The sequence below is a fragment of the Priapulus caudatus genome, unplaced genomic scaffold (genome assembly GCF_000485595.1).
Source record: "Priapulus caudatus unplaced genomic scaffold, Priapulus_caudatus-5.0.1 Scaffold218, whole genome shotgun sequence".
Taxonomy (NCBI): Eukaryota; Metazoa; Priapulida; class Priapulimorpha; order Priapulimorphida; family Priapulidae; genus Priapulus; species Priapulus caudatus.
The window spans coordinates 589,548-603,813 of NW_014577279.1; the positions used below are offsets into that span (position 1 = coordinate 589,548).

General features: G+C 42.0%; 2 protein-coding genes across 2 annotated transcripts in view; one reads left to right on the forward strand and one right to left on the reverse strand.

The window, feature by feature from the left end:
- Positions 1-217: 217 nt before the first annotated feature.
- LOC106807496 (probable signal peptidase complex subunit 2) lies at positions 218-9,307 on the reverse strand. Its single transcript, XM_014809833.1, has 5 exons — positions 9,206-9,307; positions 3,577-3,681; positions 1,984-2,144; positions 1,383-1,517; positions 218-961 (listed from the first exon to the last, which is right to left on the reverse strand). Exons 1-5 carry the CDS (start codon positions 9,245-9,247, stop codon positions 775-777), a joined length of 630 nt encoding a protein of 209 aa, XP_014665319.1. The 5' UTR covers positions 9,248-9,307; the 3' UTR covers positions 218-774.
- A 252-nt stretch (positions 9,308-9,559) lies between these two features.
- The window catches only part of LOC106807486 (intraflagellar transport protein 81 homolog), a 12,428-nt gene continuing 7,721 nt past the window's right edge, over positions 9,560-14,266 (forward strand). The window contains exons 1-6 of the mRNA XM_014809819.1: positions 9,560-9,706; positions 9,836-10,163; positions 11,067-11,161; positions 11,453-11,633; positions 12,214-12,369; positions 12,539-12,649. Of these exons, the coding sequence (XP_014665305.1) occupies positions 10,020-10,163; positions 11,067-11,161; positions 11,453-11,633; positions 12,214-12,369; positions 12,539-12,649 (687 nt within the window). The 5' untranslated portion in view covers positions 9,560-9,706; positions 9,836-10,019. The remainder of the gene's footprint in view (positions 9,707-9,835; positions 10,164-11,066; positions 11,162-11,452; positions 11,634-12,213; positions 12,370-12,538; positions 12,650-14,266) is intronic.

Below are 14,266 nucleotides of genomic sequence, written 5' to 3' on the forward strand. Positions count from 1 at the left end.
TTTGCTGATACTGCACATTGTACATTGTAGGTTTGGTTATCCAGGAACAGGCGATTGAAAGTTCCCCTTATTATGCCTTTCATAGCTTTAATAACTAATGAGTTCTGGTATTATGAAGAAGGCTAATACGGTGGCCTCTGCTGGGCCATCGTAGTAAATATAAATAATGACATACTCATGAGTAAAGTCTCAATTTTTAAAATGCACCAAAACTGTATTTTTTAAGAAACTGGTGTCAGTCAAATGTTTATTTCACGTAATGGATCAAAGGAAAAGTTTGCCAAATGCATGTATAAAGCCAATCATCCTAATTAATGCACATATAACACTAGTTAGCACTATACAGTTTGTGTTACTCGAAAGAATTATTTATGCTTATTCACAGCAGACAGAAAAAAATTAAAATGCAACCTGTATTTCAAAAATGCGCAATATATTTACTCTTTACCAGATGTGTAATATACAAGACATGACTTCCAAGATGTACTGAAATAGAATATTTCCTGTTCTGAACATTATCGTCTCACTATACCGACTTAACATTTAGTTTGGTCTTCTAATTTGAATTGCATTGCAAACTTTCTCAACACATTACCTCCTTTTCTCCCAGCTCCATTCTGAAAACACTGAACACCACAGTGACAATCTGAAGCCTGTATGTATATAATAGATGAGACTGCCAAACTCTGAGAATGACAAACTGTCACTGGTACTGTTTCCACTTTCACCTGATGATTTCCAACACCAATGTCTAAAAGAGTACTACTATGGACATCATTTCTCCTTCTTCTCGGCCACAAGGCTGTTGTGAAGTTTCACGATCTCCGGTTCAAACAGCTCCCACACCAACGTTCCATTTTCGTCGTACCAGGCAGCCACAGATTTAGATATGCTCGCCTCTCTCACCTTTTGTGTCTGTCCATCCTCGAATATCATTGTTAAATTGTATATATCGTCGTATCTGAAAAAGCACAAGCAAGAAAAATTATTACCTATGAATTTTCTCTCGGGGAGGAGAGAAGGCAGGGGGTTTCCTGTGGTGAATTGACTCGTAAATGTAGCAGTCAGTTTCTATTTCACACAAGAGACGTGTTAAATTAAGTAGAATGAATTTACATTGTGAGATGTAAGTGTTACATGATTTTGATAGTAACCATTACCAGTCGCAATACATTTTGCCATTAATAGGGCTAACAACGGTTGTCGTTAGGTTTAACCATGCAGTGCTTGCATATTTGTAAGTAGATGAAGCCAGGCCAACCATGTCATCAGGATAACACGAATGACACGCATTTGTGTAATCCTCGCGTCATGATAAAAAATTTTGAACCTGGCTGTACTGACATGGTACCACGATACACTGTGGTGTATGAAGATCGCACCTGTGAATGAAAGATCTTAATCGCCAGAGATTATCTGGGTCCACTCCTGCAGTATCTCTGTCTAGTGCCACCATGAAGCATCCCCGCTCTCTAAACTGTACGTAGACAGTCAGCACGGCCATCATGACGAAATAGGTAAGCCTAGTTAAGGAACTGAATCAACATTACGTGACAGTTTACATAAAACAGGCATATACTGCATACACAGTATAACAGGCTACAATTTTAACAGCCATCCTGGTGAAATAGGTGTGCATAGTTAAGCAAGTAAATTAACAGTTTACAATTTATGTGAAGGTTAAACAGTTTAATGGGCTACTGTTTTAACACCCATCATGATGAAATGAAATAAGTAAGCCTAGTTAAGAAACTAAACCCGCCAATAATGGTTAACTAATGGTTGAACACCCATCATGACTAAATGGATACCAACATGGAATAACAGAACAAAGTCCTTTAATTATTTCATGGAATAGTTTTGCACGATATACCACATAAAAATCAGTGGTTGTTTTTGCGCCACACCACATACTCATTACCTTTTGAATAATTATCATATAATTAATAATAATAAAGTTTTTGATTGATTATCAAAGGATATCTGACAACACAGAATATAAGCACGGGTCTCGACTCTGGGAATGGGTGGAGGTGGTCCCAGATTAGAGCAATACCGGCAAGAAGACATGCTGTGAAGGAGATGGCTAGCCGGCCATCCATCAACGAATGATCCTCCAGATATCCAAGCTTCTGCATGATTACCTAGAACATACATACACAGAGATAATCTTTGACAGGGGTAGAAATTAACTTTTGAACATGGGAGTCCAACGGACTTCCTACCCTCATAAAGAGGTAGTCCGTAGAAAAATGATGGAGTCCGCAGTCTGAAGTTCAAAATTAAAAATATTAACAATAACACATGCTTATTTTGAAAATTCATGCGGTTACACGTCTGCCAAATTTTCTTTAGACATTTGCTGGAAAAATACGGTAATTCTGCGAGGCCGTGCTCTGGAACGAACTAGTTAGTATAGTATAGCAGAATTATCAGGGAGTCACACGGACTCCTGCATATGTCAAATCAGGGAGTACGACAGTAAACCAGGGAGTATTTGACTCCGGACTCTTATTAATTTCGCACCCTGTATGTACAGGGTGGTTACACAATACACAGATGTGTGATGTAGAGACATGTGCTGTCTCTGCAGAATGTATCATCCTAGACCGAATAATTCTGTCCCAGATGTTTTATATTTTGGATGCGTTATACTGGTTACCAATAACCCTCACCAAAATATGAAAAAGGTTATCTGGGACATAATTATTCAGTCTAGTATCATCCCAAACTCCACTATATAATACTTGTAGTATAATATTGTTGTACAAGAGATTTGAAATAGAGACTTGGCTTAGCTACTGAGCATATATGTCCACTGCCACTAACCCTTGTATATTGGACTAGCATATTATTCAATGTCATGGGGCTACAAGGTTAGCGATGAGTATATACACAGACAATCTATTACTGTACAGAGACTAATCAATTCTGATGTGAGCTTTATTTTCGGGGTTTCTTGTTGGAACTTAAAGACACTATTACCCACCCATTGCCGAAAATGTCAAAATCAAGTCGGTGATCGGAATTTAATTACAATTATTCTTTTTGATGGTGACAATTGCCCTCAAGCTAGAGGAGGTGGCACTGGCAGTGGTGCTGGTTTCTAACAGTAGTGGTAATAGTGAGTGGTGGTTAGGCCTAAAAAAAAAGATGTTTCCGAGAACCCGACCCTACCTAGCAAATAGGGGCGACCCTTTTTTTCCCTCCATTTTCAAAAAAATAAATCAAAATTTATAAAAAAAATAAAAAAATCTGATATTATGTCAATACAAAACAAAACAAAAAACAAGCAAACATTTTCAGTTTAATAGATGCAATGTATATCGACGTATTTTGACCCAACAATTACAACACAGTTGTCTACGCAGCTCGAACAGCGTCGATCTCTTATCGACGGTATTGTTGATGTCCCTGTTCACTGCAGTACAGGTGAAACTCGATTTATGCAAGCGGCAGGACCACTGACATTGTGTATACAATGTCATAGGAACAACGTTGTCCAATATATACTACTGGTAGTGAAACGCTGGTAGTATTATGTTGGTGGTGGCGCGGTGTGCCATAGTGGTTCACCTTTTTTGCTGCATCGTCGAGAGCATTTTTAACAGCATTTCCATCCCACTTGTCAACCTTGATCGGCTTCTCCTCTTCCTTGGGTACTGATGGAGTCTGTGCTTGCTGAACAGATACATAGATACAGTGTCAGTTATTTAACACCTCAACATACAAACAATACGTCAATAGTAGGCCTACATGTACAAAATAAAGGTGTAACTGCTGCTAATCAATCCACGAATCAGCTACCAGTACCAGGCAGACTTTAGCGTAGACCGAATAATTCTGTCCCATATAACCTTTTTTATATTTTGGTGAGGGTTATTGGGACAGAACGGGGTTCATTAAAATTGTGTGAAATCGCATGCAAAATGCATGCGCTGCGAATGCATCCCGTACGCCGCTATTTGCACGAAAAAAAACCTACCGTTCCCTTCTACATGGCTTTACCTTGCTACTGATATGTGTATACATTCACTTCAATCGTTATTCACTTCTTAAAAGATTGTTTTTCAGAAACCCTGCTTCATTTAACTTTAGTATTACAATTACGTTCGCCATTTACAAACAATCAGAGCAGGTCTATCAGCCCTCCTGCAGCGCCACAGATACAAGCGAGAACCAGGGGCTATTGTAAGACTCGCTCTGATTGGTCTGATTGTTTGTAAATGGCGAACGTAATCAAAGTTAAATGAAGCGGGGTTTCTGAAAAACAATCTTTTAAGAAGTGAATAACGATTGAAGTGAATGTATACACATATCAGTAGCAAGGTATAAAGCCATGTAGAAGGGAACGGTAGGTTTTTTTTCGCGCCAATAGCGACGTACGGGACGCATTCGCAGCGCATGCATTTTGCATGCGATCTCACGAAATTTCAATGAACCCCGTTCTGTCCCAATAACCCTCACCAAAATATAAAAAAGGTTATATCAATATATGGGACAGAATTATTCGGTCTAGGCGAACTGTAGACCGAATAATTCTGTCCCATATATACTACATTGAAGCACTACATGTTCCATGCATACAATCTACCGCAATTGTATATACAACCTCAATAAACTCCTAGTCCTAGTCCTAATTCGTAATTAAGGGTCGGCACATTAATCAAGTGAATCACGAATTCAGAGTGGCTATATGCCCGAGCAGCCGCATATATCTGACGGCTGCCGGGCACCGGTCTTCATTTCCTAAATGCCGGCAGTTTTTTAATTTTTAGCGTTATCTCAAGTAAACAAGGGTTAGGGTTAGGGTTACTAGGATTAGGGTTAGGGTCAGGATTAGGGTTAGGCCATGAGAATTGAGGTATGAGTTTCCCGTCCACCGCCCGCATGCCGTCAGAGCCACCGCCGAAAATATTCATTATTTCAAAAAGTATTTCATTATTTTCATTTTTAAATCATTAAAGCCCAACGTTGTTCATTCAGAGCGATTAAAAACTATCATTAATAGCCAATACAACAGCATGCTGACGTTACGTATCCTGAGTACATCGACTTACAGCCCGATCCCAAAACGTGCCAGGCTACAGTTGGAAATGGTAACCAGCCAAGTAGACTGGTACTCGCTCCCACCTCGATTACTTGATGGGAGTAAGCCGAGAGGTGGGACGACCGCGTGTACCAGTCTACCAGCCAAGCTGTTCAGCGCGATAGCTGTTCGGCTGATACACTATAATTGAACCACATACAGTAACAGATGCTCAGATTGTCAGGAACTCATCATTGCGCCAAAATTGACGACATGGAAATCGTTTTCTCTCTGCCGTGTCTTTTCCGGATCGTCATAAATTATAAATGCTCCGAATTGTCAATAAATTTGCAATGCTGAATGCCGTAAGTATTTCTCAATGAATATAGAATCTGAACACGAACAGCGGCATGCACAACAACATGAACTTCTGACAGAGTTACTTGCAGATCGAGGAGCGGTAGCAGCGCTGGCATAGAGAGTCAGGTTCATCGTATAATAGTTAGTGGCATGCATAAGCTGACACAGATGATGACATTGACTGTTACTTACAGACATTTGGAGAGACTATTGTATTGCGCAGAGCAAACCTAGAGTTCGGTGGACGGCTATTCTAGAGCCATTGCTATCGGGGCGAGCTCAGAAATGCTTATTTCGTATAGCAGATGACGTCAACAAAACTTTGAGCTAGTGACAGCGGCTATACTCGCAGCGTACAATCTGACTTCAGAGACATACAGAGTTAATTTCAAAACAGCGAAGAAATTTCTAGATGAGACTTTTCAGGAATTTGCGGATGTTTGCAAACCCTATTTTCATAGGTGGCTTAAGCCGCCTCAGGAGTGTTGCGACATGCACAGTTCTACGGGGTTTTGGAGACAGTACTCGATTGATCCAGTTTATTCTAACATACGGAATGATGATCTCCGACACCACTTACGACAAACTGAAAGTAAGTTCTGTGGCTCATGCGGGACAAATTGCAGATGATTTTATGACTGTTAGACGCGAGGGATCGCGAGATATCACAGTGATAATTCCACACGGTTATTCAGGGTGGCTTAGTTAGTGGAGGTAGGAGTCCCGTCCCTCTGCAGACCCGAGCCCGACGAGCGATTCGAGACAGACCTGCGTTTAGCGGCGCTAGGCCGGGTGCTAGGCAAGGGTACACACGTCATATGTTATCGATGTATATGCCGGGTCACGTACCAGAAAGATTGCCGTCATTAGAAAGTGCTAGAGGGCGTACGCAGCCTACGCCGGCTAATCAGTGAGGTCGTGCAGGCCTCCGTCGCGGATGCCGCTGAGCTTGAACGGGGGTAATTCACCGGAACCCCTCATATTAAGATTGCAATGGTCAGAAAATTCGTAACAGCTGAGATAGACACTGGGGCTAGGGTTTCACTGATCAGCTCTTCTCTGCGGTAAAGTTTAGCCTTGGATAAGAAGCCTTCGCAATCGGCCGGAATCTCTTGAAAGGGTTTTTGGTAGCGCTAGGTGGGCTAGTGGGCTCATCGAGCTCGAATTCCGTGCTGCGCTGAGCGCGATTTTTTCGCACCGTTTTTTCGTGTAGATGAATTACCGTTTGACGTACTACTGGCATTGATTTCTAGTAATCTGTCAGCCTTAGTGTAGACTTTATCCGCAGTCGTACTATGTCAGGCCTTTGTTAGACTCTTTACCAGTGATCCATTTTCCGTTGCGTGCAGATGCGCTACGCGCGTTGGCTGATGAGATAGTTAACACACAACCCGCCTCATCTAGAGGCGTATGATCCGCTGGATGCGGGTATATACGATTGAGCTATGGCGTCTGCCCTCGTTTGGGTCCACATTGGATATCGACCCCCCTTCGGGTCAGTTTATTGAGACTCCCCCCGTGGCAGTACGCTGAGACTCCCCGCTCGGATGCCGTTGAGACTCCCACCGTGGAGTGTATTGAGACTCCCCCCGTGGAGTACGCTGAGACTCCCACCGTGGAGTGTATTGAGACTCCCCCCGTGGAGTACGCTGAGACTCCCCCCGTGGAGTACGCTGAGACTCCCCCCCGTGGAGTGCGTTTGAGACTCCACCCGCGTGAGTGCTTTGAGACTCCACCGTGGAGTGTGTTGAGATCCCCCCGCGTGAGTGCGTTGAGCACTCCCGCCCAGCGGAGTGTATTGAGACTCCCCCCCGCGTGGAGTGTGTATTGAGACTCCCCCCGCGGAGTTGGTGATAACTCCCCCCGCGGAGTTGTGTGTAACTCCCCCCGCGGAGTTGTGGTAACTCCCCCGCCGCGAGTTTGTGGTAACTCCCCCCGCGGAGTTTGTGGTAACTCCCCCCGCGGAGTTTGTAGTAACTCCCCCCGTGGAGTGCATTGAGACTCCCCCCGCGGAGTCGTTTGGAACTCCCCCTGCGGAGTTGGTTGGGACTTCCCCCGGGGAGTTGGATGGGTCTTTTCCCGTGGGGCTAGTTCGGGTATCCCCCGTTTGGGTTGATACTGTCATGGACACTGGCGGCGCTTCTCCAGCCCGGCAAGGCATTGGGTAGAAAGGGTATATTACGGTCGACATCCAGACTCTCCCCCCAGGACTCTGCTTCAAAGGAGGGGAGAATGTAAGGTGTCTACCGCCACATACGGGTCGAAGCCATGCTACCGGAATCTACAGGATTCATACTCAGGCTTCGACCTAGGATTCCCGGCAAGCCCAGGCAAGGCCACGGCTGCCAAGATATATAAGGACCGCCTGGGATCAACTGGGAGTGCTCCATTCTACCAGACGGCCAGGACACCGACCGACGTAAGGATCAAACCCTTACAAGTTTGAAGAAAATATTCGACCACGGATAATAAAATATGAATTATTACACACATGTATGCGGATGTTGCATGAACAATGGGTTAACTACAAATGCTTAAATGAATAATGAAAAATGAAAAATGAAGAAAAAGGCTCCTCACTTGTTCACAAATATCTTGGACGCGGAACTCATACCGTCAATATCTCACATGGCCTTAGGTTAGAATTAGGGTCAGGATTAGGGTCAGTAGTTAGGTTAGGGTAGGGTTAGAACTTGCGGCATTTAGGAAATGCGAAGACACGGTGCGCGGCTGCCGGGCAATATAGCCACGGCGTAATTATTCACAGTGGGCTATATGCCCGGGCAGCCGGCGTATATCTGACGGCTGCCGGGCAGGCTTTCCGATTTCCTAAAATGCCCGGCAGTTTTTAATTTGGCTGTTGCTCCTGCGCGGTAGCAGTCGCACGATTATTTTTCTCTTAAAGTCAAACGGTACTGACGGTACTGACGCCTGATTTGAGTTTGTTTTCTGATAACATAGCACCATCCAAAAATTATTTAGTGGCACAGCGGCACGGTTGTGCGCTATGCCGCGAAGTATGAATGGTCGCGGGAATCGAATCCCATCCGTTTTACTAAATTTATTTTCCTGTTTTTGTATTTTTATTCTTTATCTGTTTAACATTTTTTTTTTCCAATTAACGCAAATATTAATTATTTTTTACAACATTTAATAACGACAATTAATTTTACAACAACTTAAAAATTAAATTTTCTTAATTAATAGAGTTTAGGGTTAGGGTTTAGGTTATGGGTTAGGTTAGGTTAGGGTTAGGTGTTAGGTTATCCCCGTTTTTAAATATATCGCGTAATAAAATCTATATATAATATCGTACCAAAAAGCAATCGTAGTTATTATCGGCACGATAGTATGGCGCCTGGCATCACTTACGTGAGTTGAAGAGAAACAAAATTATCGGCGACGGTACCGTCCCGCAGGAGCAACAGCCTTTTAAATTTTTAGCCGTTATTCTCAAGTAAACAAGGGTTAGGTTAGAGTTAGGATTAGGGTTAGGTGTAGTTTAGGGCTAAAGTTAGGAGTGGTTTTGTTAGGTTTAGGGTTAGGGTTAGAGTTAGGGTTAAGAACTCCGGTGCATTTAGGAAAACGAAAGACGTGCCCGGCCTGGCCCGCATATAGGCCCACAGCGTAAATTATTTTATGTTCGTTGACAAGTGGCAGTGCTGAAGTGGAATCGTAGGCTACAGTAGTGCGACCACTACCACTACTCTAGATCACGTTGTACATTGCGCCAGATATACCATATTTATATTTTCGTTACGCAGAAAGTTATAAAGCGAAGTGTTAGTAACACACGAAAAAGACACACGAATTTACCTTTGCCGCAGAACCGTCTCTTTTCTTCGTGTTGGAAACCATATTTATTTTACACGTCGAGAAAGAACGTAGCGCCCTCTACTCACTACGCATCGCACTTTTATTACAGAGATAGCCACCATGTGTATATACTGTATACATAATGCAGTAATATAAATGTAAAATATCGAGGAAAATATTTATACCCACGACCAAATATTTAGTTATTTATTGAAGTATTCAATGATTACTCATTATTCAATTTCTACTCTTGTTTTGCTTTAATCCGGATGTACTACCTGTACTACTAGCGGTACCTGGCTGTATAGACTGGTACCCGGTCCCACCTCTCGGCTTAGGGTTAGGGTAATCATCTATGGGGTAATCGAGTGATACTCATCGAGTAATTGAGGTGGGAGCGAGTACCCGTCTACTGGCTGCACAGGTGCGCGCATTGTATTTCCTGTTTCAGTGACTGTTTTTGGTTGTCAAGGGTCAAGAGAAATATTTTGAACCAAATGAGTGAGTACACGTAACACAATAAAAAGTACACTGTCACTATTATGATCTTTACTTAATTTATTAATCATATATTTTTCTGTGTTAAGCAGCATGCACTGATTTACAGACACACTTTTTCTTGCATTTCAGACTGTAATGTGACAGTGTTTGTAAGTTAACAAACGCTGAGAGTGAGACCATAATCATAATGACGCACCAAAGACAAAGTGGAGTTGCCAGTGACAAGAATATTTGATTGGAGAATTTAGATAACCTCTCGTAAAAACCTCTCGTACAACCTCTCGTAAAAAATTAAGAAAAACATCCAGCAGTCATGAGTGAGCGACTAAAATACATCGTGCAAGAGCTAAACAAACCTCCATTCACCAAAAACTATAACCTGATAAGCTTTGATGCCTTGGAGCCAATGCAGCGACTTCAGGTTCTCAATGATATATTTGCTGAACTTGATCCAAAGGTACTAAATTCACAATCACGCGCTATGACCCCTGTATATATGCTGTAATCATATAAGATAATCCTAACCCTTTCATAATAAGGCTGCCAGGGTCTATGTCTCCCTGGGTACTGCCAGAACGTACCCTGTCCCTGGTACTATCTAATATGCCGGACCGTACCTCGCCTACTCCACTAACGAGTCTAGGGAGTCGCCTATGCCTACTCCCTAACCCTAACCCTAACCATATCAGATAGTTACCAGGGTACGTTCCGGCAGTACCCAGGGAGACATAGACCCTACCAGCCATAGTATAGCCCGCAGGGTCTATGTCTCCCTGGGTACTGCCAGAACGTACCCTGTCCCTGGTACTATCTAATATGCCGGACCGTACCTCGCCTACTCCACTAACGAGTCTAGGGAGTCGCCTATGCCTACTCCCTAACCCTAACCCTAACCATATCAGATAGTTACCAGGGTACGTTCCGGCAGTACCCAGGGAGACATAGACCCTACCAGCCATAATAAGGCCTATGCAAGCACCGGCGGAACCCTATACCACTCCAATTCTAACCACCACATCTATGCATGGGGCCCTGAACTTTCAGACTGACTCCCACTGATACATTATAATAAATCAATGAGTTAAATTAGCTGTACATGCATGAAAACGAAAACGGAAAAATGTTACAATGTTCAGAAGTGTAAATTCGAGGCTGGCCATTCACTTATGTTTGAGGGAAATCCCCAAATATATTGTTGTAAAGCCTTTTTGGATTTGGATCAGTGGTTTGTATTACCATTAGACAGTAATTATGACAAAAAACTACAAATATTCGTTACGCTATCGAGTAGGTATACATTTGAGTGAACAATACACGATTACAGAAAATGTAATAAAATGTCACTTTAACTGAATTACAGAACAAGCTTGACATCAGACAAGAGGCTGCAGATCAGACGGCTGTACGCATGTTTGCAGTACTGCGGGCTCTCAAATACAAACCAGAAGAAGATGTGTAAGCGTGCTATCAAAATATAATCCATGAATTTCTGCAATAAGAATACATCACAGTAGTCCATACTAATACTAATGAGTAGTCAAAAATATCCACATTTTTCTGTACACTGATACTCCCTGTTGATGGTGTAGTAGGTTATAAATATGTTATTATAACTCCCCTCTTGTAGTAGAAATGTTCAGTATATCTTTTTTAAGAGTACAACGCTGAAGTATGAAAAAATATGAAATTTTATGTGAGCAAAATAATGTGATGTGAGCCTATCGTGTTATTGTCTTCTGCGCACAGGAATACCTTCAGGCAGGGTTTGGTGCAGGGAGACAAATCGGTTGTCTACGCGATCATGCAGTGGTGTTTCCAGCGCATGCCCGAGCTCAAGCAGCGAGCCTACCTGGCCAAGTTCCTAGTCAAGACTGAAGTCCCGCCTGAAGTCCAGCAAGATGACGAGGTTCACATGGTGACGGGGCAGGTTGGTATTGTTTAACGTTGCTGGAATGTTCTGTAAATTAACAAATACGTTCAGTGTATCTTTACTGGCATCTCTTGACCCGTGTCTGTGTGACATGTGAAAAGAATCAGGTTTCGATCTTTATATTTTCAAAACCGGTGTTTTTCTGTATTTTCATTTGCTCACTGAGTTTTTTTCTGGTAATGTTTTAGTCGGCTTGTTGTAGTAAGTCATTGAGTTCTCATGCCTTCATAGTTATTATTTGCCATGATTATAACATTGATTGAAAAAGTTTGAAAGCGATGCAACTATAAACAGCTTCACGTACATTTGTACTTGGAGTGTAAGGAACTTTTAATGACATCATATCTCATATCCTTCATCGACATCAGTGATACCAACTGATAGTTAGGTAGATGTAAAGGTAAACTGACAAGGTAGATGTAGGACCAATGTTGTGCATACTTGTAATTGTGGCATAATATGAAGTAGCTTACACATAATTCTGATTGCAGTTATAATATTAAAAGATTAGTGTATTAATAAACCGCAGTGGATATTATTTATTTCATTAACATCATATGGTTATGTTTACTTTTAGTATAGTGAGCTCATGGAGACTTTCAAAGAGGTGCACAAGGATCATGAGGCTCTAGCAAGTAGTGGATTTTCTACAGCTGACATCAAGAAAGACATTGAAAACATGGATGAAGAGAAAGAGCAGATAACTAAGAGAGTGGAACGTGTGAAGAAAAAGGTTCTATTGCAGATTTACACTAATGCATAAATGAAGCATTCTGTGAGATATATGTCATCATTGAAATACCTTAGAAATTATATGAACTATGATAAATATCTGTTAGATGGCGATAAAAATGTTTGCATGTGGAAACGCGTGATCACGCAAATATTATACGTGTATGTAGGTAGAGAACACACCCAACAAGGATGCGATGCTTGGAGTGGCAAGGAATCTTAGGACAGAGAAGGAGAGAGAGGTTGAGCTGACAAGTCAGAGACAGGAGCAGACTAATGCTGTACGTATATGCATATCACCCTACCTTCCCCGTACCTCCGCCCCTCACCACCCCCACTAGTACTACGCTCGCGCTCGATGCATTTGCATGATAACATGTTAATATTAAATATAGCGAAATCATTAAAGTTACACAGCTGTATCTTCGTTTAGATTTTGAGAAATGTTATGAAAGTAGCAATACAAATGAGTTCTAGTGAATTTTTGCAACAGACGAGCTCACGGTAGGTCTATAGTATTAGTAATACTAGTATTAGTAATAGTAATAGTATAATAATTAATATTATAACTATAACTATAACTTATAAGCATTTAACTTTTGAAGGATTTGTTTACTGCGTGCGCTGCTGCGTTTGCCAATACCTGTGGTTGTGCAAGCCTCACATTTGACAGTCAAATTCCAAACATAACTCTTACTTGAACAACGTTGACTTACTTAAACAATAATTATATATGAGATTCTTTAGTTCACATAACATACACTGGCACTCTTGCACTGACTGGCTTTTTGTGACCGCGGGACCGCGGTGATAGCTGCTCAAAATGTAGACTGGTACTCGATCCGACGTCTCGGTTTAAACCTCGCTGGGCCTGGCAGAGCGAGCATAGTGAGTGGAGTCGAAGGCAGGGACCCGTCTAGTCTTGCTTTCCACGATACGTTATGTTTTTGATAACAGCCCCATCTATCGGAACAGACTTAAAAAAAGAACGTGGAGGGAAACTCGCACGCATTCAAAATCAAATTCAAATTCAAATAAAATTTCTTGCAAACATAATTGACGTTTATACAGGCAAGTACAGTGTGTTGTAACACAAGAAAATATCTATACTACGTCAGAAATAAATCCATCTATCTATCGGAATTAAATGAATTCGTTGGCGCCAGGTGTCGCTGCGTTTTGTTGATGACATGCTGGCTACGCCCTCAGGCTACCAGTGCCAGTGGCAGTATGCAAGCAACGATGTAATTATTAAGAATAATAATTATTATTCCTAATATTTAGAGAATTATCCCCGCACCTCGTTGAATCGAGTGCCTATGTGAAATACAAGAGAGGGTGCCAAGATACAAGATACAAGTGGAACCGTAAGTACGGCTGAAGGGGTCGTTGTCCTATGAGTATCACTATCTGACACTATCACTATCAGTATCACGTACAGTAAACACCCGCATAAAAGAACCCGTGATTTTAAGAACCACGAGGCTGAAATTGGACCACTAAAGCATCTATTATATAAGAACCTCACTGGGGCAATCCAAGTATGTGTGCTACACCATTGGAAACCAACAACATGTAGTTCCAGATAATATTAAAATAAAGGAATAATATGGCCATTGATTATGCAATGTCGACAAATGCTAGGGTAACTGGCACCTTGTGTAGTTAATAAGTACATGACTTTATAGCCAAACGCGTATTAGTTTGTCCAATATCACTGCTGGTTACTAAGAAATGTCTAATCGAAATCCGCAGTCCAAGAAATGTTTACAGTTTACCTACAGTTTCACTTTCAAACCACTGCCGGTGTCACGGTCTGAGATTACCCCTAGCACCTCGTGCGCATGCGTGACGCATGCGCAGTAGCGCTGGATAATGAGACTGCCGCTGCCACAGTC